Raw genomic sequence first — 25,370 nt, forward strand, 5'->3', positions numbered from 1 at the left:
AAAAAAACCCAGAGCAAAACATGATGCTCACCTCCCCAGGTAAAAACAAAACAAAACACTTCACAATGAACTTCCGGCAATACTGAAGTGGGTGATAGTTCACTGTTAGTTACATATTAAAATTATGAGTACATAAAACAGCAGATTCAGAGGTTAAATGTTTTACGGTTGAGCAAATAAAGCAAAGCTCTCTATAATTTCTGCTAATGTGCCTAGTTTAATTCTAAGTGCTCAGCATCTGCATCTGTATATAAATTTGGGGCTGATTGTTTTTAAGAAGTTATAAAATATTTAAGACTGAAATCTCTTATATAACATCTATAAAGAAAATAAAAATTACTACTTGGCAATATGGTTCAGAAGACTAGAGAGATGGTAATCTGTCCCCTTTGCATGATAACAGTATGTCCCAAAATACTACCATAATTATACTGAAATGGTCCTAAAAATTCCCTACTGCAATTGCTCAGTTTCGAGAGCAGCTTCCCAAAACGGCTAAATTATAATCCCGATCTGCACTCAACCATAAAAACCTGTTGGGGGAAGTGACAAAAAGTCTGGGAAATGGAAGTCTGATGCAGCCGAATAATGTGTCACCACTGTCACAGGGATGATAAAGCAGCACAGTACTTGATGTTTTCAAACACTGACACAAACTAACCTGATTTGCACCTGGCAGACTAATGGCCAGATTGGAACTTAATTGCTGGATTGGAACTTCCTAACATAGAAAGTTGAGAAATGCTTTTTTTTTTTTTTGAAATAAAGTAGTTTAGAATATTTAAATACATACACATTTCCATGCAGATTCCTAAAACACCACCACCACAACAAAGGTTTTTGATTCCTGCATTGCAGGGGATTGGGAACACATGACCCTTGGGGGGTTCCTTCCAACTCAGCAATGCTATGAAACCTCAGACTGTGGCAATAATGAGATGGAATCGACTTATGCATGAAAGCATGTGAAAGGCATATGAACTAGGAATAGACTGTTTGGGCCACCACGTTACCATTTGAAATGCTTTATATAAATGCACCCTAAAAGCAGTCTTTTAATACTTTCTCAGCTTTTCATACAAGCAGCCCTATAATGTAGACCACAGTTATAATCTCCATACAGTAGGGCAGGTGGAGTGAGGCTGGGGCTCAAGCAATAATAGTAAGATTGTGGGTGAGGAGAGAATTTTTAGGACTGTAAGAATTACAGCCTGTGAACCACATTTTTTCAGAACCACATGGGGATATTTGCATGTCAGGGTTAGCGACAGTTGAGTTTGGGATTATTAGGGAGGCAGGAGAGGATATATTATTTAATGATATCCTTCTTAACTTGCACTAGCAAGTTCCATATTCTAGCAGAGTTCCAAACACCCCCCTTTCAAATTACGCAGCCATCAGCTTATTGCTGACTCATCTGAGTCTTACTATTAAAGATTCTTTCCTGGTAAAATCCCTTCTAATCCCTCTTAAAAAGAATAAACACAAGAGTCTGATTAACGTTAATATAAAAGTAGTTTCCTCACAGATTCATTCAGGTTACCCCTGAAGGCAGGCTTAGGTTACATAACAACTAGAACTATTCCAGAAAGAAGTTAGTCCCAAGTGACTGTGACTAAGCAGTCACTTCTCCAAACACACAGCAACATACAAAATGGAGAACACACACTGATCAGAACATGGAGGCCATGTGCTCCTCCATGCTAGTACAACAGACTACACCCTCTTCAAGTCACGTGTAGTGGAAGTCTCTCCCAGCTCAGGAGGAAACAGGAAGTCTTCTCCTGAGTGGTACAAAACACCTCCTAACATGTTCACTGTAGGAATGTTGTACTTGACTGCTATAAGTTTTGCATCCCACAGAGTTGAGATCCATTTCCTCTTTCCTGCCCTTCCCGGAACAGACCAAAAGGTCTCAAATAGAAATTTTGGTTTGAGTCTCTCCCCCCCCCCCGCCCTCCAGCTTGCCTTTCCCCCCAATCTCCTCACTATATTATTATTTTTCACAGTCTTCAATGGCAGAATAAAACTTCACTTTGCCTGCCTGTTTAGAACCAGCATGTTTGTGATTGCTCATAGTCCCTGGTGCCACATACTGCTAGCTATGCAGGTCTCTCCTGGCATTATGCTATTAACTAAGTGTTAGATTTGGACTCCTGGTATTCCCAACGCAGCAGATTTTTCCAAACACAATTCATTCTCACATGCTCTTTACAGCTCCTTTGCTGTGCACATTTCACCTGTACCATCTGTGCTATCATGAGCTTTGCCTTTCCCCACACTTAATCTTCAAGATGCTTGTGTGATGATACATGAATAATGAATAAATGCTAAATGAATGCCCCCTGGACAACTTTCTTGGGGAATATCTTACTGTAAAAAAATACATTCCTGAAAACTTGTTTTCTCGCTACAATTTGCAGCAAGCAATATTTGAAGAGCAACTATTCAGCAGGGACTCGATCTTACAACAGTACCATGGTACCGCAGGACACAAACCTGTAGTTTTAGGGGTGCTGTCATATTTTACATTTTAATGCAGGTGAAAGGACCTAATTAAATGACAAGATAATTTGCAAGCATCTGGGAGGCTAGTCTGAAAAAGCTTGCATAAGCATGCAATGCAATTACCTGTATTTCTGCACTCACTTGAGTCTGCTTAGCTCAACTCTCCTGTTATCAACGTGAGATGGGTGAAGTGAAACAGGTGACCAAACTCTTCTCTACTATAGTGACTTGAACAATGTGCCCAACCTGAATTTCAGTAGGTTACCAAATTACTGGCTGATATTGCTAGAATGGAAGTTCACTTACACCAGTTAATCGATAGCAGCAGGATGCCCCAACACATAAAAAACAAAATACAGCTATTGCACTTTTAAAATTTATTTTCAAAATGCCTCTGACCAAAGACCATCATCCAGGAGTATACATTCAGGAACAAGAACACTGGGAACAGATTGCCTTTGCCACTTCAAAATCTTTAGGGATAAAGGTGCTACATATTCACTTACTTACTTACTTACTTACTTACTTACCTACCTACCTACCTACCTACCTACCTACCTATGTACCTACCTTGGTTCTCAAATGCCTTGGTACTCAAACAACTTAGAACCCAAAAACTGCAAACCCGGAAGTAAGTTTTTTGATTTGAGAACTTTTCTCAAAAGTCGAACATGCTCTGTTTTGAGTGCCACACTTCCATTTTGAGAGTTACGCTGACGTCTGTCTGTTTTTGCTATTTATTTTGCATTTTTGTGGCTCTTTTTGTTCTGTTTCTATGACTGTGTGGAACCCAGTTCAGCAACTGACTGAATGATTGATTGATTGATTGATTGTGTGGCTGCAGTACACTGTTTATTGTTTTCATTTTATGGATCAATGGTCTTGTTAGACAGTAAAATTCATGTTAAATTGCTGTTTTAGGGCTTATTTTTAAAAGTCTGGAACAGACTAATCTATTTTGCATTACTTTCTATGGAAAAGCGTCCCTTGGATTGGGAACGCTTTGGTTTTGGAACAGACTTCCGGAACAGTTTAAGTTTGAGAACCAAGGTACCACTGTATTTCATTGAACTCAGTAAAGTGATCTCCAAACCAAGAATTGCCAAGACCAAGATCTGCATTGCTTCAGAAAGGTTGCTGAATTATATGGCTTCATACCAGGATGTGCCTGGCTTTTGTTTTCTGGTTGCTTTGTTACCAAACAATCAGACAAGTGGATGCTAATTGTTTATAGAATAGGTGATTGACCAAAGGCTCTAATTCTTTTCATTAGAGATATGCAGGTTTTTCCCATTGGAGGAAATTTGGGGTGTACTTTTGTCCACCGCCCCCCCGCTCCCCAGCCTTGGGCACATTCCCTTCAGAATTGGTACTGTATTTACTGCAGTAGCTTTTACTGGTCTTTTGAAAACTATTTGGTCCTCGTTGAAGTAATAATTCTTCTCTGAAATAGGTTACAAATAGTTTAAGGTCTTACATTATGTTTCTTGAAAACACAAGTGATTTTTCTGGGCAATACTAATGCATTTTGGGTTTCTTATTTTATTTTGTGTTTTTTATTATTAAGGTTGTTATTCAGAATGTTCCAGTTCTATATTCTAGCTGGCATTTGATTGGTCAAAGAAAATTTCTTCAATTGACTGATAAAATATTATCAAATAGTGATTAGATATGCAAAACATGCATTTATTGGAACAACTGAAAAAATAATAAAACTTGTACTAATTACAGAAAATGACAGTCACCACAGTTCAGTCCTGCCCAGTCACTCCTATAGTTTTTACTGCTGCGTTTTCTGTGAACCAATGCATGATTATAAATTAAGTAAATCTTATTTTTAAACTTACTTTACAAGTTGCCGCCTGATTCTTTGTTAAGTGGGGTAAGATGGGGGAAGCCAGCTTACTTCATAGCTGGACTTGCTCAAAACAAGGCTTTGCAGCTTAATTCCTATTCTTTTGATTTTGCTGCCAAGGCTGGGAATTTAAAACATGTGTGCACCTGGAAGGATAAATTTCAATTAATATATCCTCCCCTACCTCATAAAACCCATCCCACATTTGGAAATACCCTTGATTCCATGGCTGGAACTTCCATAGTTCCTGACTCACAGCTCAGCTCAGACAGCTTCCCACATTTATTGCTAGAACAGTTGAGGGCACAGCGAGTGCAGAGTTAAAAGGATGTGGATCCACACTTATCTTACATATAAGTACTCAGAGCATAGGGTGATTCTTTCAGATGGGTTTTTGAAGAAGCAGAATGTGCTTCTCTCTTCCTGGAGAAATGTATTTTGCAGAGCTGCTCTATCCCACTTGTATAATGAAAATAGGTAAGGTAGAGAGACTGAAAAACTGAAATAAATGCTGCATTAGCAAGAGGATGTCAAATTTTATACCCCTCCCTAGAGGAGGAAAGGGCATAATCAGGGATGCAACTAGTTTGTATGTTCAATAGTTTAGGAACAACCTGCCCTTTGAATGGAATTCATAATAAAACTATAGCTCAGGGCTTATAAAGATTAAAAAAAAACGTATTTGGCAAGGGTGTAAATGGATATTCTACGGATAAATCTGATAAACAGAATATGCGCAAGAGAAGATGCTGACTTGGCTAGCATGTTGCAAAGAGTCACATATCCCTATTATCTGGTCACCGTTATGCATGCCCAACAGCTCACATGAATGGTCTCCTTCCACAAGCAGCATAACATATGCAGGGAACTCACACAACGCACAAATCAACTTCAGTGAACAAGACTGTCAAATTTATGAGCTCTCTCTGTTCACAAAAATCGATCTTGGTAACGCGTGACTTATCTCCTTGTACGCTGCACTACACTGAATAAAATTACTCCTTTCAGCTACTCAGTGAATCAACCACTGAAAATACATGAAACTACCCTAAAGCTAATCACATGTGGGAAGTAAATTATCTATCTATATCTATCATCTATCTATCTATCTATCTATCTATCTATCTATCTATCTATCATCTATCATCTATCATCTATCTCTATCATATTTTTAAAACTTACTTTGCTCTTAAATGTAAAAGCTTATTTAAATGTAAAAGCATCAATAGGAGTATAGCATCTAGATCAAGGGAAGTAATAGTGCCACTGTATTCTGCTCTGGTCAGACCTCACCTAGAGTACTGTGTCCAGTTCTGGGCGCCACAGTTCAAGAAGGACACTGACAAACTGGAACGTGTCCAGAGGAGGGCAACCAAAATGGTCAAAGGCCTGGAAACGATGCCTTATGAGGAACGGCTAAGGGAGCTGGGCATGTTTAGCCTGGAGAAGAGGAGGTTAAGGGGTGATATGATAGCCATGTTCAAATATAGAAAAGGATGTCACATAGAGGAGGGAGAAAGGTTGTTTTCTGCTGCTCCAGAGAAGCGGACACAGAGCAATGGATCCAAACTACAAGAAAGAAGATTCCACCTAAACATTAGGAAGAACTTCCTGACAGTAAGAGCTGTTCGACAGTGGAATTTGCTGCCAAGGAGTGTGGTGGAGTCTCCTTCTTTGGAGGTCTTTAAGCAGAGGCTTGACAACCATATGTCATGAGTGCTCTGATGGTGTTTCCTGCTTGGCAGGGGGTTGGACTCGATGGCCCTTGTGGTCTCTTCCAGCTCTATGATTCTATGATTCTATGATTCTAGGGTGGCTTGTAAATTTAAAGGAACTGAATTGTGGTGGTTAGCAGCAGCTAGTCTTCAAGTGTATCCGTCCTCTGCAGACTCCATAAAGCCCAAAGCCACACAAGAAGGACATGAGTGCAGTCGCACCAACTTGTGTTCCTTAGCCACTGGTATTCAGAAGCATATTGCCTTTGCAAATGGAGATTATATATAGTTTTTACATGACCCATAACTAATGAGTAGGGCTGGAGTATTGCTTAGGGATTTTTGTTGGGTGGGGGTTGTTGCTCTTATTGATATTAATTTTTGTATCTTCATTTTACAGTCATGCCTCGGGTTGAAGTAGCTTTGGGATAAGTATTTTCGGGTTGCGTGCTGCGGCGACCCAGAAGTAACGGAGCGCGTTACTTCCAGGTTTCGCTGCATGCGCAGACGCTCAAAATGACGTCACACGCATGCACGGAAGCGGCGAATCGTGATCTGCGCAGACGCGCTTATGCGGGTTGCGTTCGCTTTTGGATGCAAATGGGGCTCTGGTACGGATCCTGTTCGCATCCAGAGATACCACTGTATATCTTATTATGATTTATGTGGTTTTTTTCCAATTTGGCTGTGTATTTTAGTGTTCTATGTATTGTTTATGACTACTTTTGTTAGTTTGTAATTGTGTGTTCTTTTTCATATTGTAAGTCTGAACTACGGAAAGGCAGCATACAAATAAAATTATTAATGTAGGTACCTTTGTAATGATAGCTATATCCTTCACATCCTCCATGTGATGTTTCATAGCATACTATATTGTTTCACACACCATCTCTAAGCAGAGTAGCTTTTACAGGGTCAGAAGACTTTGCAGGTAAAAACAATGGAAAAAGATTTCTACAAAAAGGTTTCAATACAAACGTACAGGATGAATATGTATGCAGTGAGAATACAGGTCATGCTAGTCCCATGGCAGTCTTACTAGAAGAAAACTGTTCCATCTCTACCTCACCCAGTCTCTTCCCCAACAAAACCCATCAACTCCTGATTTAAACCAGTTGGTGGGATACACTCCAGCTGACGTGGGATGCAGACATCAAGATCATGTATGTGGGATGCAACAATCAAGATCATCCAATAGCCAGAACAAGCAAGACACACCAAAAATGCAACAAGAACAGGAAATGAATTCGGCAAGCCAATGGTTAGCTCAATGTTTGCTGAATCTATTGGCAGGGTTCATTGCATGTGGGCTGGAGGCTGGCTTGCGTGACTCTCCCTCCGCTGCTTGAATGTCCAGCGGCAGCTGGATGGGGTGGGGGTCTCCTAGCCAACTACTCAGACCCTCTTGCCAACCGTCTCAGCATCTCCTCCCATTCCTCCTCTCCCTTTGCAGATACTGCCAGGACTGCCCATTCCTGCTTGTCGGACATTTGTGTGCTTCTTCAAATCCACTACGGCTCAGAGGTGTAATCCAAATTACCTAAATTAGGATTACAACATGACCCTAAAACGCAATGGATTATTAAGAGTCATTCCTGAAGATCACCTCATACATCTCCACAAAGGAAACCAACAGTAGCAATAAGTGAATACTCTGAAATATAAGGTATGACATAACTCTTTTTATGCCAACACAAATATATTGACTGCCAAGCTAGTAAGTGAAGTTACTGTGCTTATCTACTCTCCTGGTCCATGTGGTCTGAGATTAATCTTTGTGCAGGGAAATGTAATTTTTCAGAGTGTCCCCGAGTCAGTTACCTAGCTTCTGAATCACACTAGTTTTAAAATAGTAAAAAGTCCAGTGGCTTTTTCAATCAATCAGTCCTTCAAATTCTGGCAGCTCAATAATATTGGTATGAACAACTGTCGTTTTACGGCAGCAACATCCATCAAATAAAATGAAGGATCCAATGTCAATCATTCAGGATAATAAAGTTGTTTCAAAGGTATCGTTACATGGGATCAATATTTGCTGCATATCAAATACATTTCAGTTATTTTCTCTGAGATTGTATACTTTGGTTGCTTGTGCGCCAGGATTCCTCTTCGTCAGTACTTTTGTATGAGACATACAAATTTTATCCTTCCGAACAAAATGCATAGTTAGCCCTTATTTGTTTTTCTGTGTGAATTGGAAGGCATCCCTTAACAATAATGGCATTTGTTGATCCAGTAAATAAGTAAACAAATGTTATGACTAACTTTTAAAAAGTATTTTCCTAATTAACCATTTTTATTATTTATTTTTTCCACAGGGAGTCCAAGTGGAGTTCGCTTGGAAGGAATCACACAGCATGATCACTAGGTGTATTATAACCATAGGGGATGTGGGTGGCACTGTGGTCTAAACTACTGAGCCTAGGGCTTGCCGATCAGAAGGTTGGCGGTTCGAATCCCTGTAACAGGGTGAGCTCCCGTTGCTCTATCCCAGCTTCTGCCAACCTAGCAGTTCAAAAGCACACCAGTGCAAGTAGATAAATAGGTACCACTGCAGTGGGAAGGTAAACAGTGTTTCCATATGCTCTGGCTTCTGTCATGGTGTTCCGTTGCACCAGAAGGGGTTTATTCATGCTGGCCACCTGACCCAGAAAGCTGTCTATGGACAAACGCCAGCTCTGTCGGTCCGAAAGTGAGATGAGTGCCGCAACCTCATAGTCGCCTTTCACTGGACTTAACCATCCAGGGGTCCTTTACCTTTCACCTTTACGTAGTAGTAGTAGTAGTAGTAGTAGAAGAAGAAGAAGAAGAAGAGGAGTTTGGATTTGATATCCCGCCTTTCACTCCCCTTCAGGAGTCTCAAAGTGGCTAACAATCTCCTTTCCCTTCTTCCCCCACAACATCTGTGAGGTGAATGAGGCTGAGAGACTTCAGAGAACTGTGACTAGCCCAAGGTCACCCAGCAGCTGCATGTGGAAGAGCGGAGACGCAAACCCGGTTCCCCAGATTATGAGACTACTGCTCTTAACCACTACACCACACTGGCTCTCGACCATTTTCTGAAAGTAATGATGACACAAGTAACATTTGCAGTCCGAAAAAAGTCAACCAAACTTTGGGTTATAGTCTAATTCTATTTGAATCTAAAGGAATGCCCCTCCCCACCACAAACATAGGTTTGTTTGGATGGTTTGAGTAGCAGGATGACAAATGGAACCAATGTGGTTAGTGCTACAACTCTCTTCAAGGAGAAAATACTGTTGTAGACTTTAGAGAAACATACAAATTAATAAATTCTAGGATTGTGATTATTTGGGGCATTATTTGTTTGGCTAACACCCCAGAGGACAGGATCACACTTCAAAACGACCTTGACAGATTGGAGAACTGGGCCAAAACAAACAAGATGAATTTTAACAGGGAAAAATGTAAAGTATTGCACTTGGGCAAAAAAAATGAGAGGCACAAATACAAGATGGGTGACACCTGGCTTGAGAGCAGTACATGTGAAAAGGATTTAGGAGTCTTGGTTGACCACAAACTTGACATGAGCCAACAGTGTGACGCGGCAGCTAAAAAAGCCAATGCAATTCTGGGCTGCATCAATAGGAGTATAGCATCTAGATCAAGGGAAGTAATAGTGCCACTGTATTCTGCTCTGGTCAGACCTCACCTGGAGTACTGTGTCCAGTTCTGGGCGCCACAGTTCAAGAAGGACACTGACAAACTGGAACGTGTCCAGAGGAGGGCAACCAAAATGGTCAAAGGCCTGGAAACGATGCCTTATGAGGAACGGCTAAGGGAGCTGGGCATGTTTAGCCTGGAGAAAAGGAGGTTAAGGGGTGATATGATAGCCATGTTCAAATATATAAAAGGATGTCACATAGAGGAGGGAGAAAGGTTGTTTTCTGCTGCTCCAGAGAAGCGGACACGGAGCAATGGATCCAAACTGCAGGAAAGAAGATTCCACCTAAACATTAGGAAGAACTTCCTGACAGTAAGAGCTGTTCGACAGTGGAATTTGCTGCCAAGGAGTGTGGTGGAGTCTGCTTCTTTGGAGGTCTTTAAGCAGAGGCTTGACAACCATATGTCAGGAGTGCTCTGATGGTGTTTCCTGCTTGGCAGGGGCTTGGACTCGATGGCCCTTGTGGTCTCTTCCAACTCTATGATTCTATGATTCTATGATTCTATGAAACGAGAAATATAAGATGCAAAGGGTAGCCTCAGTAGCCTGACCAAGCTAGGGCCATTAAGGGAACAACAGAGAGCCACTGAGGGCCCATAGAGGGTTGTTAACAAAACAAGGACCCTGGAGATTTGGAAGGTTGCCAGGGTAACTGCTCTGGGAGAGGGCAAGGGGTTTCTGGGAAGAAGAAGGGGGGGGGAGGCTGGGATCCATCTTTGAGGAAGGCAGCCTGAAGGTTACTTGTGCTGCTGTCTCCAGAAATGTGCATGATGTAAGATCTGGACTTCCTCCATGAAAACTGAAGGTGTAAATAGGCGAATAAACCCTATTTCTTAAAGCATGACAGTCTCCGCTGTGTCTTCTATTTTCTAATGGGACACAGACCCTGTGTGTATTCCTGTGGCCCCATGTGCCCTTGCCACTGCTTGGCAGAGACAGGGGCAGGCACCAGGCTTTGGAACAATACAAAACCCTCTTCAAGCTTAACTCTTGGAAATATTAGACCAAATTCTCTTCATGTCTACTAGTTGCAAATTATACAGAAAAAAAAATTCATTTCACATGAACATAATTTCTAAAACAAAAGAAGTTAAAACTAATCCTAGATGGCTAAGAACTTACAGGTTTATTGTATGTTTATTATTTAATTTCTATATCACTTAATATATTTAAAATATCTCTAAGCGGTGTAAACAACTAAATCAACAACGGTCAAGTTACCAAAATATAGCTACATAAAAGACCTTGACGTGGGGAAAGATGGAGGGCACAAGGAGAAGGGGACGACAGAGGACGAGATGGTTGGACAGTGTCCTCGAAGCTACTAACATGAGTTTGACCAAACTGCGGGAGGCAGTGGAAGACAGGAGTGCCTGGTGTGCTCTGGTCCATGGGGTCACGAGGAGTCAGACACAACTAAACGACTAAACAACAACATAAAAATGTTACAAAGTTACATGTGTGTGTATTAATTCATTTTCCATTCGGCATACACTCCCTCTAAGCCTCTGGATTCTTACCCAGCTTTCAAACAAACTCTCCGCTCACCCACAAATGTCTCACAATGAGATGGGTTCCTGGAAACAGTGGGTATCACCCAGTTGTTCACTCCAGACTTGCTTTTTATGGACAGGCCCAAGGTGGATGGTACCTTCCTCAGGCAGTCCCACTTCACTCCCCACACCCAGTTCGAGATGCAGTAGGTTTGTTGAGTTTCCCAGAGTGTCCAGAGGATGGGGAAAGGGCCCCCCTCCACTCACAGTTCTTTCTTTGCCTCCTCCTCCAGCCATTGAGGAAAAGGCCACTGCCCATTTCTTATGACTGAGCTCTTGCAACTCACAGAAGCATGGCGTGCGCAGATGTTTATCTGAACCCCCTGTGTAAGCTTTCCTTCTTTTCTTAAAAAATCTATTCCTAAATCTGATTTAGTTTTGTACCAACATGAAACAAATTTCCACTGAAACATTCATGAACCTCCGAAAGCTATATGTGATCTCGGGTAGCTTTAAAAAATGTAGAGTACCATTGCCTGATGAATAATCACCACGCGTGATAAGGCACACAGCTATAGGGCCCCTGAAAGGCTTTGCTGCAATACTGCCACAATATACTAATTCCCATGATATTATGGAGCAACTTCCTCTAGCAGCCAAGAGGTCAGGCCAGAGCAAAACAAATTGGTGCTTCACTTTAAAAGCACTGGACAGCATGGAATGATCAAAGTGGGCTCAGAGCTCTCCCTTAACTCAAAACCAATCTACCAACAGAGCCTCACGATGAACTGCAACAAGCCCTTGTGCAACACAGCCAGGGAGGATCTTCCATCCCCCTCCCCCCCAAAATGTTGAAAGGTTAACCCATGCACTAGGAACTACAAGTTATGAGCAACCAGATATTTTCATGGCCACAAGCGCAAAGCAAACGGATCAAAGTGTACCAACCAACACCATAGGTGCCTGTAAGACAAGAAATAAATGTAATAAACCAGAAGGAGAGGAGGCTGCACAGCACTTTAGGAGATCAATTATTTATTTTGCTACTCGGTTATGTGTTAATAATTCATAGCTCCGAAGATCATCTTTCTGAATAGGATGAACAGCATATTGCCCACTTACAGATATAGGCTTAGTTCCTTGTTGATTTAGGCTGCAGTTCTGTAAACAGCTAGGCTGCTTAACGCCTACTGACTTCGAAATGCTTTAAGTAGCCTAACTGATTGCAGAATTTTGTTTCTGAAAAAATAAATCAATGCTTGCATCCAGTTGTGTTCTTCCACCGATGGATAAATGTCAAAGGCTTCCATGAAAGGGGGAGGGAGATGATTTTTGCCAATTCTCTCTCTTCCTTGCAGTTTCCTGCACCACTATGATGCTGTTTGCTGTTCTGAAGTGTCCTCAACCACCAGGGACAGATGGCTAGAAAGGATAAGGGAAACCAGCAAAAAATGCCTCTGCCCTTTCCACTAATGGAAGCCTCCACCTGATCAAAGAGCCTTCCATCAGTGGAGGAAGACAATTGGATCCACCCAATGCCTTTATGTCCTTTATTTAAGTTATCAAGCTAATATTCAGCAGAAAACAACAGTGCCATGCTAAGCTTCCCCATCCAGGAAAACCATCACAGCATAATCTGAATTACTTCATTCACATATTAATATTAGGGGCTATGCCCCTTCTCAACTTGCCAAATCCCTGCCACTCCCCCACATTAAGTCCCTTAAGGTTTTCCTCCTCACCCTGTACAACTATTAAGCTCGTTTTTTCTTGGCCTCTTGGATTTTACTGCATGCAAATCCAGGATTGTGATGAAGCACTACAAATCCTCCAACAGGGGCTGAGTGATGACAACCTTACAATTTTATGGATATAGGAAGATTTAGTCAATGAGTATTTGACCATGCTATGAAGAATTAAATTCTGTGAATCTTTACAACTGCAAGCAAAGGTGTGTGTTTTTTAAAGTATCATCAATCCACATCTCATTAGTTATTCTTTACTTTTGTAATTTTTATTTTTTTAAAAAAAAAAGCATGTCAAGAAACAATGAGGAAAATTTGAAATGTTAATTATTATAACATATCAAGTATCTGAGGGCACATATATAGCACTTTTATCAAAATCAGTTTGTAACCTAAATACATATTTCAGGAATAATTGCTGATCCACTCTGACCTCCTCAAGAGCTTAAATAGCTACTTCAGAGTTTAATCTGCAGGGAATAAGCTACATGAAAAATAATTTAGCCCTTAACCAGGAGACAGAGGGAGAGAGAGAACCAACATCTTTTAATGATGCCCTTGTATTCAAATTTAACCCTTGAGTATAATGACAGCCTTTTATCTCCAAGCTAGATGGGTATAATTTGCCACAGAAGTTAAAATGTGGCATCAGAGGGAAGAAAGCAGAGGTCATCAACAACATAATGGGTGGTAGAGATTAAAGGAGGAACTGTGAAAGGTGCTGACTGATAGACTAACTGAACCTCCAACAGTCAAGCTATAAATATCTTATAAATATAAATATATTTTCCCATGCTATAAATATCTTATAGTATGATGGAAACGAAGCATGGAGCAGCCGCTGAATCTACAAGTAGGTCAAGGGCTGCAAGTACGAGAACAGTCAATAGAGAGGTCCCTGAATAGCAAAGTAAGATTCAGGATAAATAGTATTGTACTGGCAGAAATAGAAACCCATGGAGCTACTGAAGTCAAATGAACTTTTTTAGTGGTGCATCAAATTATTAGTATGGGGGGTGGTATTTTGAGATTTCTCCTTCACACAAAACCAAAAAGAAAGCATTTCTTCAGTGAAGGAGGCTTTGTGCTCTGAAATCAGCTTGGACATTCATGAAGTGTCCATTACAGTTCATTTTATTCTATTAGAATTACATACATTTTGGAACTGAAAAGAAGACATTATTAAAATTGATGCACATCTTTATTGCTTTTTAGAAGCAAATGATGTGTAATAACCCAACAAGTATATTTCAAAATCTAGACAGTTCTGTTTGCCATCTCAGACAAAATAAGTTGATATATATTTTTGAGAAAAAACAAAACAAATGAAAAAGCCCCCAAACACAACATGCCCCCCCACTCCTTTCATCCTATTTCAAATCAAAATGTGAGTGATGTGTCTGACATTTACTTGATATAAATGTTAAGAAGGTGCTGGGTATGAAAGTCACCATTTGCCACTTCATTGCTAAAGAACAAACTTTGCTTATTAAGGCAACCTCCTTAATTAAAAATCAGTCAAGCCAAGCTTATGCTTGCTCATCTATCAAAGCTTCTATTATAGTCCAGATGTTTTCTTGGGTCTAAAATGACATACCAATTAAACAAAACACATATTTTAATGTAGCATGCTCACAATCTTCAAAGTTCTTTCTTTCTATTACAAAACAAATCAACACACACAAAGAGCAAAATCTCCAAACCTGCCAAGTTCAGTAGTTAAAAGGGCACCTCCTATTGATGTCAATTCAATATCCCCCACATTTATTTTGACACTGGATGATTTAGCTATTTATTATTGCTCTGTAAGCTCAGTGAACCGTTTAAGTAAGTGGCCAAGTCCTAGCTGAATTAATGGCTTTTGCCATTTTATCATCTTCTGTGTGGCTTGAATATATGGTCAGGCTGGTGTGGAACTTTCTCACATGGTATGATGACAGCAAAATCTTTTCAAAGCAGTTGGCTTTGAATAATAATGTACCACTGTATAGAAACTTAGTTTGATGAATAGCGAACTTATTTGATTTGTGATGTCTGAGGTACTGGAGAGCACCAGGATTCAAGAGGAAGAAGAAGTATTTATGAAGCAATCTCCCTGACAAACCAGCATCTAAAGTTGTTAGTCTCCAAGAAGCTGTTCATTACCTATGTTCCACAAGAAGAGCACATTTTCAGTCCTTGAACAAACACCATCAGTATATAAGCAGCTGATACTATACTGTAAATTATTTTGAAAAATATAATACTTTGTCTTCCCAATAGCTATTACTTTTCACCAATCATTTTTCAATAAAGCCCAGCATAAAAATTGGCTTTTGTTTTGGTATATGTTTTAATTTTCAATTTTAATTTTCAGCATCAATATAATCAGCATAATTCAACTACATAAATAAAATGCTGGCCAAGGAAGAGAAACGGTGACAGGGCACAAACAGGAAGCTCACTGAAAAAGTATGTTCTATGAAACTTAGGAATGTTTCACTTAAGAGGCAATTATACACATCAATTCCAGTGAATATGCGTGTGCACGCACAAACACAGGGACATAGGACAACAACCAGCTCTTCGTGTGTTTGCAAGCGGTGAAGCAGATGTCTATAATTGATTCATATTCATATATATATATATATATATATATATATATATATATATATATGGTGGCCATACTGAACAGTGTCTTACCTGAGTAATTCTAGCCTTTTATTGAAGGGAACTAAAACAGGATGTGCATGCCTGATGTTAAAAACATTTTAGCTAAACACTTTGTGTTTTTAATATCCTGTTGGAAGCCACCCAAAGTGGCTGGGGAGTCCAAGCCAGATGGGCGGGGTATAAATAATTTATTAGTAGTAGTGGTAGTGGTGGTGGTGGTAGTTGATTTGTAGTTTAGATGTTTTTATTTTTTTATTATGTGATTTTTGCTTAACTTTTGTAAATCACCTGGTAAGGAGTTCCTCCAAAGAGGCAGAGCATGAATGTGTAAAATAATAAATAATTACAATGATTTAAGAGCAGGAAAAGTGTCCCTGCCCAAATCCACAAGTTATCCAAGGCACACATGTCTATCATTTTTTTCATACTTTGGGAAATTATGAATACAGTGGTACCTTGGGTTAAGAACTTAATTCGTTCTGGAGGTCCATTCTTAACCTGAAACTGTTCTTAACCTGAGGTACCACTTTAGCTAATGGGCCTCTTGCTGCCGCCACGCCGCTACCGCATGATTTCTGTACTCATCCTGAAGCAAATTTCTTAAACTGAGGTACTATTTCTGGGTTAGCAGAGTCTGTAACCTGAAGCGTATGTAACCCGAGGTACTACTGTACTTTACAGAATACATGTCAAAAGAAGACTATGATATCCTAAGCTATTTCTGCATCTTCATCAGATTTAGATGATGATGATGATTAGAAACCCTAAAACCAGGACAAGCAGACTTGAGAAAGAAGAGTTTGAGACAAAAGCAAAAGCTATCCCAAGTGTGTACTCTACAGCAGGGTTCTAAAACAAAACACAGCAAAACATTTCATGGTCCAATAAAGCCATTCCAAACAAAGATTTGCCAAAATAATGTGCCAAGTCACATCCACAAGCAAGAATCTTGATATGAATTTACTTCTAACTGCTAGTATCCTTTAAAACATAGTACCGAATGGTACTATGTAATTCAAACGGCTAAACTGAGCAATATAAGCAATGATGTTTACTAAAAAGAAAGAGGTGAATGAGTAATAAGACAGATTTAAATACATAGCTTATTGCACGTTCATATTTATGTAATATCACGCCATGCTCTATAAAGTAAGGCAAATCAGAACAACCTAAGAGTACAGTCTTCAGTCACCTGATACCACAACCTCAGCATGCTGACTCAGAAGTAATGACCACGGTTTTCAGTGGTGTTTTTCCCTTGTAAGTATACATGTGATTTTTGGGGCAGGGGTAAAAAATCGATTTAAACCTTTTGACAAATTAATTAAGTTTGATAGACTTATATGACAGCTGAAAACATGGGGGGGGGCGTCCATCCAGGAGTTCAGAACAGAACAGACAACAAACATTTGCAGACATCTAATCTGGTTTTATGTAAGTGACGTATAAAGTTGAAGGACAAATGCCATTTTCAAAGTCAGCAGTGCTGAGTAATCTACAGCCTTTCTTAGATCTCACACTACGTTATAAAAAGTCACTGTAAGTTTTGCCTTTTTGAAGTTCTGAAACGTAAAAATGTTTTGGAAACTGATGCACTTAGGCTAACAAAACTCCAGTGTCGGGAGAGAAAGATGATCTGATGTTAGATTCGCCCCTCCTTGCTTCTGTGGACATCTCCAATACTCTGGCCCAACACCAACAAAAGAAGGCTGAGGTTCAAAAAACCAAACAGCAGGCATGCCAATGGCAGCTCTGAAGATCCAAATCCATCATATGGGAGAGATCCAGGCTAGCTCCAGGTAGATTTAAAGGTAAAGGGACCCCTGACCATTAGGTCCAGTCGTGACCGACTCTGGGGTTGCGGTGCTCATCTCGCTTTATTGGCCAGCGTACAGCTTCCGGGTCATGTGGCCAGCATGACTAAGCCGCTTCTGGCGAACCAGAGCAGCGCACGGAAACGCCGTTTACCTTCCTGCCAGAGTGGTACCTATTTATCTACTTGCATTTTGACATGCTTTTGAACTGCTAGGTTGGCAGGAGCAGGGACCGAGCAAGGGGAGCTCACCCCGTCGCGGGGATTCGAACCGCCAACCTTCTGATCAGCAAGTCCTAGGCTCTGTGGTTTAACCCACCCCTCTTATTTTCCCCACACTGCTAACAAAGGGAGGAAAACTTCACTCTGCAAAACAGTGCCATGAACAAATGCTATTTTGCCCTCATTTCTGCACTGCTGATGGTCGACCTGCCTTTGGTTCCCTCTCACAGCCTTAATATTGCACAAATTATTAATAATTTCCCACTACATACACTTTTTTCCTTTTTAATTTCTTCTGTAAAACAGACCTATCAAAATGTTTACTTATTTACAGATTAAATAACACATCCTATGAATCAAGATACATTCTAAATGGAGCTATGTATATATGAACGTTTAAAGAGACATCAATTTAATAGCCCCACCCCCAACATTATGTTGTAACAAAGTAATATCTACCATATGATATTGTTGCTACTTACACGCAAATTGTAGTTTAGCTTCTCGGCTAACAATTGTTCCAAATGAGTTCGTTGCTACGCACTGGTATGTTCCAGCATCTTGAGTTTTATTGGGATTATTGATCAACAAGCTGCCTTCAACCACACTGTAGCGGTAATCCATACCAATGTCAACAATGGTTCCATTTAACTTCCACCTATGGTACAAAAGTGGAAGTGGTTGAATTTTGCTTGGGGGGTTGGGGAGCGAGAGAGAGAGAAACACAACAAATGACCTTCTCTTTATTTCCTAAGTACCATGAAAACACATTTTCCTGTATAAATCTGAAATGTTATGTAACATTTAACTTGAGAAGTAATCTTACCAGTCAGTCACAAACCTGATTAATGTTTACATCACTGTTGTGGTACTGCTTTTACTGAAGCTGATGCTCTGGGTGATTACTTATTTTTACAGAATCTTACAGCTCAAGGGCTAAATCATCCACTCCAACACCCCACACTAAGGGAAGGTCTATTGTATCCAACACCTTCATTGATTACCTCTTCTTATTTAGATTATAATGTATAAACAGCAGAGGGATGGAAACATAATACAATAGAAACACAGAAATTCCTAGAGGATATGAAAAGTACCCCAAACTGATTTTCCCAGGGCAAAATCCATAAATTTCTAAAATAGGTCCAGAGTGGGTTTATTTCAATTTATGCCCTATAAATTGTTGTTGTTGTTTTGAGAACATTCATATAACAAAACATTTTACTTAAAATTTGTTTGGATTAAAACATTTTCATATTTATAGTCTTTGGTGGAGAATCTTTACTATTTAAAGCAGAATACTTTATAAAGCGAATGTAATACACATTTACACACAGCATTTTAAATCTGCTATTCATGCTATTATTTCAGTGTTACAATCTACTGACCATGCATTAACTTCCCTATTTATAAACAACTTTATACCCCTATATTAAGTCCAAAGATGCTCCCTCACTGCAAAACAGATGCTTTATAATTTTTTAGATCTACTGCTCAGAATATCAACCTCATTTCTCAATAAACAAGTCTATTCAGACTATTTAGGCACAATAAAATTCTTCTTTATTGACCTTCCTTTTAAAGTCACAGAAAGAGGAATGTCCAGATCCTATCATGCTTTGTTATCTCTTTCCTTTTGTCTACCAAGTCTTCTTGCCTAGTCTCTTTTCTCCTCAAGAGATTGACTGTAAGGCAGTATTCAAATTAAACAAAAATAAAACCCTTTTATCTCTTTCCTATTATTGCTATGATCATGTCACTCCTCTTATTAACCTTCTCCATTGGCTCTTTGAACATCACTTTCCCCATTAACTTTTAGATTTTAATTCTATGCAAAGCATCACAAGTTGTCACAAATTCAATACTTGTTAGGCATAAAATCATAGACTTGCAGAGTTGGAAGGGACCCCAAGGATCATGTAGTCCAACCCATTGCCATGCATGCTAGTAACAAACAGTATTTTGGCACTTTAAAGGATATCATTTATTGTGTGGCATAAGCTTCTGAGTGCCACAGTCTTCCTCAAACATGTGAAATCAAAACCCACTTTTACCTCCTTACGTAGTTACCCTCTGCATCAGCCAAATTACACCCTAGTTTATGAAATTATTTGACATAATAAAAATGAGCCTCTTCACAGTCCCACAAGCTTTTTCAATGCTGCTATTGAGTGAATATGGCTGGTCCTTGGAAAGCAAAAACATTAATGTAGGCCTGATAGTTTCTTCAGTCTACTGGAGTTTTTTTCCTCCAACATGTATAGTGCCAGGATTTTTCTTCTCTTCCTTCATAGTAACATAACATTGTGCCCCCCTCCCAAAAAAGTTGATTGATATGCAACAAACCTTATAGTTGGTTTAGGATTTCCCTTCACTTCACAGTTGAGTTTGACTTTCTTTTCCTCAGAATCCAGTGCAAAAACGACACTGCTTGGTTCCTGGATGAAAACTGGTCCGTGCAGCGTGTTATCATCTGTGGTATACATAATAATAAAATTCACGTATATTTCATGTAACTAAAACCAACCTACTGTTGCTTATAAGGAAGACAATCTGGCAGTTTGAAGTGTAACATCCAATTTACATTCAGTTACGAGAGCTCCTTGGAGGAAAAGTAGAATGGATATAAATGGATAAATAAGGAGTACTCAAAATAAAAAGTATCGCTCCACCCTGCCTCAGTTTGAGGTTTGGAATCAAGGGGGAAGGGTACTCCTAAAAACTAAAGAAAATTGAACAGCCTGAGATTCAAGTATGTGAGAGAATGCCTTCTCCCAAACCTTCTCTCCATTTTTTTAAGCTCAGTTAAGGAGGCCTTCCTGGTAGTCCTGAAAATGGATGAGATAAGTAGTGCTGGGGCCCATAGCTGGGGCTTCCTCAGTGGCAGCTCTAAAACTTCCTACTGAAGTACACCTTGCCTCAAAGTTAAATCTTTTTAGAAGCAAGTTGAGGATGTACCTATTTCACCAGGCAGGTGGCAATGTGTAACCTGTCTGTGGTTAGTTTTGGATTGTGTCACTCACTATTTTATGCTTTCTGTCTTAGTTTATGCTGTGCTTGTCTTGTATTTCTGTTTTAATCGCTTTTAGAATATCTATTGATGTGTTTTAATGTGCTGTATGTCGCCATGTGACCTTATGGTGAAAGGCAATATGTAAATTCCTAAATAAAGAAATGGACAGATAAACCAATAAAAACCCCTAAAGAAAACAGAATCTGGGTCACAACCAGGATATTCAGGGTAAACACTGGATTTTATATGTGGGTCCTAAGCAAACCTGGCATGTGGCTGTCTGCTGGGACAGGTTTGCCTTAGTAGGTGTACAAGACAGAGCAATCCATGTTCTCATTCTACATATAGTCTTTGAACACTTAAGTTTTCAACTGAACAACCCTCTGTACCATCCTACTATTTGTAATCATTGCCTTCATAACAACAGGAGGGAAGGGGATTTCCTAATACTGAAATGTCAGTCACATGATTTTTCTACCCTTGCACACATGGAAATCGCTTTACTCCTGGATTAAGAGTGCCTGAGCAGTGCACAGTCCTGATTGGCCACAGAAACAGAGTCTGACTGAAATGCCGACATAAGCCTCAGTAAATTCATAGAAGTATAAAATGTGGGACAGGGAAGAGTAGTGTTAGTTCACAGAAACGGACTAGATGCTATAAAATCAACTAACTAACCAACTAACTAACTAACTAACTAAAGATGGTAAACATTTGCCATGGATGGTAATAATGTTAAGGGTCTTGCACAGTCCACTTCTTTGATTGAAGTGAGTTTGAGCCAAAACTTTTGGAGTTAAATGGAGTTCATTAATGGAAAAGGAGGAAGGCAGATCATTGCTTCGATATGAAGACACAGTTGGGAATAAATGCTTTTGAAATGCAAAAGTGATCTGTATGCCTTATTATTTTAGTGGGAAAACATAAGTGATTACTAGGCAACAAGAAATGACAAAAGGTGGAAGGCACTGCAAATCGAAGAACAACAAAACCCTCACACAGCAGAAGTCACAGGACTGAGCATCCATGTTCCATAGTTCATCAATGTGAAAAGTATAGTATTCCTGAAGCTTCCAAGAGCAAAGGTTTTAACATATAACAATGAGATATGTTGCTGAAATATGAAAGTAGATACTTTTTCTTTTAGTCAATGGGTCACAGAAATGACCACTAAGCTGCTTTTGTATGAATATAATAGTCCTGAAGTGGATCGGAAGAGATGCTCTTCGGACTCAAATAGGAAATATAACAAAAACGTCTGTTGGAGAAAGGCTCAAGGTGATTTTGAGAAAAGTGAAGAAAAATAACTATTATCAAAACTGATCTGGATGTACTTAACTTCCACTCTTGCTATGACCTTTGGAAGGATATTTCAGCAAAGTATGAATATACGACTAGAAAAGGTCTCAACACCACACCACTAACATGCTCTCTAATGCGTACCTGGGAATTTACTTGGCACCATGAATGTTGCAAGAGGAGATACATCTTCCATCAATATCCTATGCATGGTTACTCAGAATTAAATCCCACCATGTTCAATGGAGCTTTCTCTCAAATAAGTGTACACAGGATGCTACCTTAATCTTTAAGTTTCCACACCTGCTATCCAGCAGCATTCCCAAACTTATGTGCCACACTGCACAATTATGACGATACATGATAAGGAGAGGGGGGAATGCTGCAAATCCAAAAAGGTTTTTAGTTGGTGTGGTAAGCTATCACAATAGCAGATTCCCTATACAGTGGTACCTCAGGTTACATACGCTTCAGGTTACAGACTCCACTAACCCAGAAACAGTGCTTCAGGTTAAGAACTTTGCTTCAGGATGAGAACAGAAATCGTGCTCCGGCGGCGCGGCAGCAGCAGGAGGCCCCATTAGCTAAAGTGGTGCTTCAGGTTAAGAACAGTTTCAGGTTAAGAACGAACCTCCGGAACGAATTAAGTACTTAACCCGAGGTACCACTGTATTAATTCCCAACAAAGGACCCCTCCTAGACTAAGCAACAAATAACTAGGAAAGTTTATGTGACTCGCCCCACCTAAGGGCTGCTTTATTCACACAGTCCCAAAGGGATGTGGGATCACCCCACAGTGAATATATGCATGAACAGGTCTAATGTTATGATCCAGATTCAGAGCTGAAGTTCCTCATAGCATTACAAAAACAGGGATGTGTCATGATGAGCCCATGGAGACCTCTTGGCATGACTGGCCAGAGGGGAAGGAGGAATGGGATGAGGGTGCTGAGTTTGAGGGTGGGGTGAGGGTGGGTAGTTCACCAGATGTTTCTGCCCTGATGATGTCGGACATCCCAGCAGAGGTGGCAGAGCTATCTGAACCAGTCCCCAACCTGCCTCCTAATAGCATGAGCTCCATGGTAACTGGGGAGACACATGGACCCCAATTGTACAGTGGACTGGCTTCACAGACTTAGCAAAGGTCTGAGTACTCTAGGAGATATCCCATTGCAGGACATTTCAGCAGAGGTGGAGGTGTCATGGGAGCCTCCAACCACTCCACATTCTGTGAGCTAGGTTGCCCCAGCAACTAGGAAGGCACATGAGCCTGAGTTGAACTGTCCGCCGGCTAAGCAGAACAAAGTCCCATCTTCAAGAATATAGTGCCAGATGCACTACTATACAAGGATCCCCAGCCTACTCACAAGAAGACCAACTTGCTTTCCCAGTCCTATTGCTCAGGACCTGAAATGAACATATACCTATACCCACCCTAGTCTTCAAAAGCAGGGCAAAGGGATGTGTCTGTCAGGCGTAGAGGCAACACCCTAGCTTGTGTCTTCCCCATTTACCTTCGAGCTCTGCTTTGAACCACTGAACCATGTAACCTGAAATCTGATCTATGTTTAGACTGCGTGGTGATTTTTGGAATAAAACCTTCATTAGTAACAGAACTGCAATTTCAAGTACTGTGACTAGGAGTGGGTTAAGCAGGACTAAGCTGCAAACAGAGGTGGCATAATGAAGTCACGATAACTGACAAATTACACTTAGCAAGTCCTTGAATGCTTACACCTGAGGGTTCTAAAACAGCTTAAATCTGAAATTGTTGCAATTTTTAAATATGCAATTTATCTCTAAAATTGGTCTGCTTACTAAAGAGTTGGAAATCAGCCAACACCGCACTTATCAGAGAAGCCAGGAAACTACACATCATTACATAAAGCTCAGGTACAATTGCCAGTTGCTTTGTGGCTGCAGAGGTAAGGAGAGACACACAACATTTGGGGCTTTTAAGCTACGAAAAAAGGTAGAATAAGTGGGCACTGAAAGACATGCAGAAATCTATCCCTGGTATGGACAAAGTGGAGAGGGAGAAACCCTCATAATACAGTGGTACTGTGGACCCTGAATGCCTTGGTACTCAGATGTTTTGGCTCCCGAATGCCGCAAACCCGGAAGTGATTCTTCCTGTTTGCGAACGTTCTTTGGAAGCCGAACGTCTGATGGGGCTTCCATGGCTTCCGATTGGCTGCAGGAGCTTCCTGCAGCCAATCGGAAGCAGTGCTTTGGTTTCTGAACGTTTTCGAAGTCGAACGGACTTCCGGAACGGATTCCATTCAATTTCTGAGGTACGACTGTACCAGAACTCAGGTCCATCCAAAGAAATTCAATGTTGGAAGATTCAAAGAAAGCACTTCTCACAGCACAAAGTTACACTATGAAATTTGTTCCTACGAGATGTAGCGATGGCCACCAATCGGCATGGCTCTGAAAGGGGATTAGACAAATTCATGGAGGATAAGGCTACTACTGATGGCTACTGGGCCATGATGGCTATGTTCTCCCTCCACAGGTGGGAGAAGTGGTGTTGAACAAAGGTCCTGCTTGTGGGCTTCCCTTAGGCATCTTTTTGGCCACAGTCGCAACAGAATGCTGGACTAGATGACCTGACCCTTTGACCTGACCCAGCAGCATTCTTCTTATATTCTTGCGAATATAGGTCCTTTAGTTGTGTCCAGTAGTCCTGGGATTTGTCACTGTTACATTCAACAAGTTAGCTTGGGTAAGACAGAAAAAGTAAAAAGTTGCATAACGCAGTGCAAAACTTTAGTGTAAACCATGCAGGGATATGGTTGTTTCTGACATGTCCATTTGTGTTTTCAATCCCCTCAAGAAATAGCAATCACTCACATAGAACTTGGGGTACAAAAAAGTATTAAGTTAATTAGCTTATGTCAAACATGTAGATTGTTTTTGTTTTTTTTGTGAGGGCAGGAGAAATTACATCAAAACGATGATGACAGTTCAGCAGTTCAGGTCACTATCTGCACTTGAAAATGCCAGCAACAGGCACCTTTTAATATTTGTCTTTTAAACAATGAAGTTCTTTCTCTCAGCAAGACAAAAAGAGCCCATTAAAAATATTACTAGGTTTGAAGAAAATAAATTACATGGGCTAAAGAAAATGAGAAATTCTGAGAGCAGCTGTCAGCATAAAAGCAGAACAAAGGGGGAAATGGGGAAATGACAACAATGCACAATTATCATTATTTAACTGGTTATTCTTCTCCCCTCCCCCCAGCCCTTTTAATTACTACCACTGTATAGCGGAGATAACCAAGTTCATAATCTGTTTAGTCGACAGCCGATACAGTCCTTTAGAAATAAAAGAGCTTGTGCATTATTCTACCCATTTTGGGGTTAA

General features: G+C 40.3%; 1 protein-coding gene across 9 annotated transcripts in view; it reads right to left on the minus strand.

Moving 5' to 3' along the window:
- Positions 1-25,370, minus strand: part of CNTN4 (contactin 4) — a 521,364-nt gene that overhangs the window by 193,888 nt on the left and 302,106 nt on the right. For 8 of the 9 annotated variants that reach the window (XM_053378148.1, XM_053378146.1, XM_053378151.1 and 5 more), the window contains 2 exons: positions 20,035-20,161; positions 18,171-18,346 (listed from right to left, as the gene is read on the minus strand). In XM_053378148.1, coding sequence (XP_053234123.1) covers positions 18,171-18,346; positions 20,035-20,161 — 303 coding nt within the window. Of the gene's footprint in view, positions 1-1,526; positions 1,827-18,170; positions 18,347-20,034; positions 20,162-25,370 lie in introns of those variants that run through there. The other variant, XM_053378154.1, reaches the window with a different exon arrangement.

This window comes from Podarcis raffonei, chromosome 2 (assembly GCF_027172205.1).
Source record: "Podarcis raffonei isolate rPodRaf1 chromosome 2, rPodRaf1.pri, whole genome shotgun sequence".
NCBI lineage: Eukaryota > Metazoa > Chordata > Lepidosauria > Squamata > Lacertidae > Podarcis > Podarcis raffonei.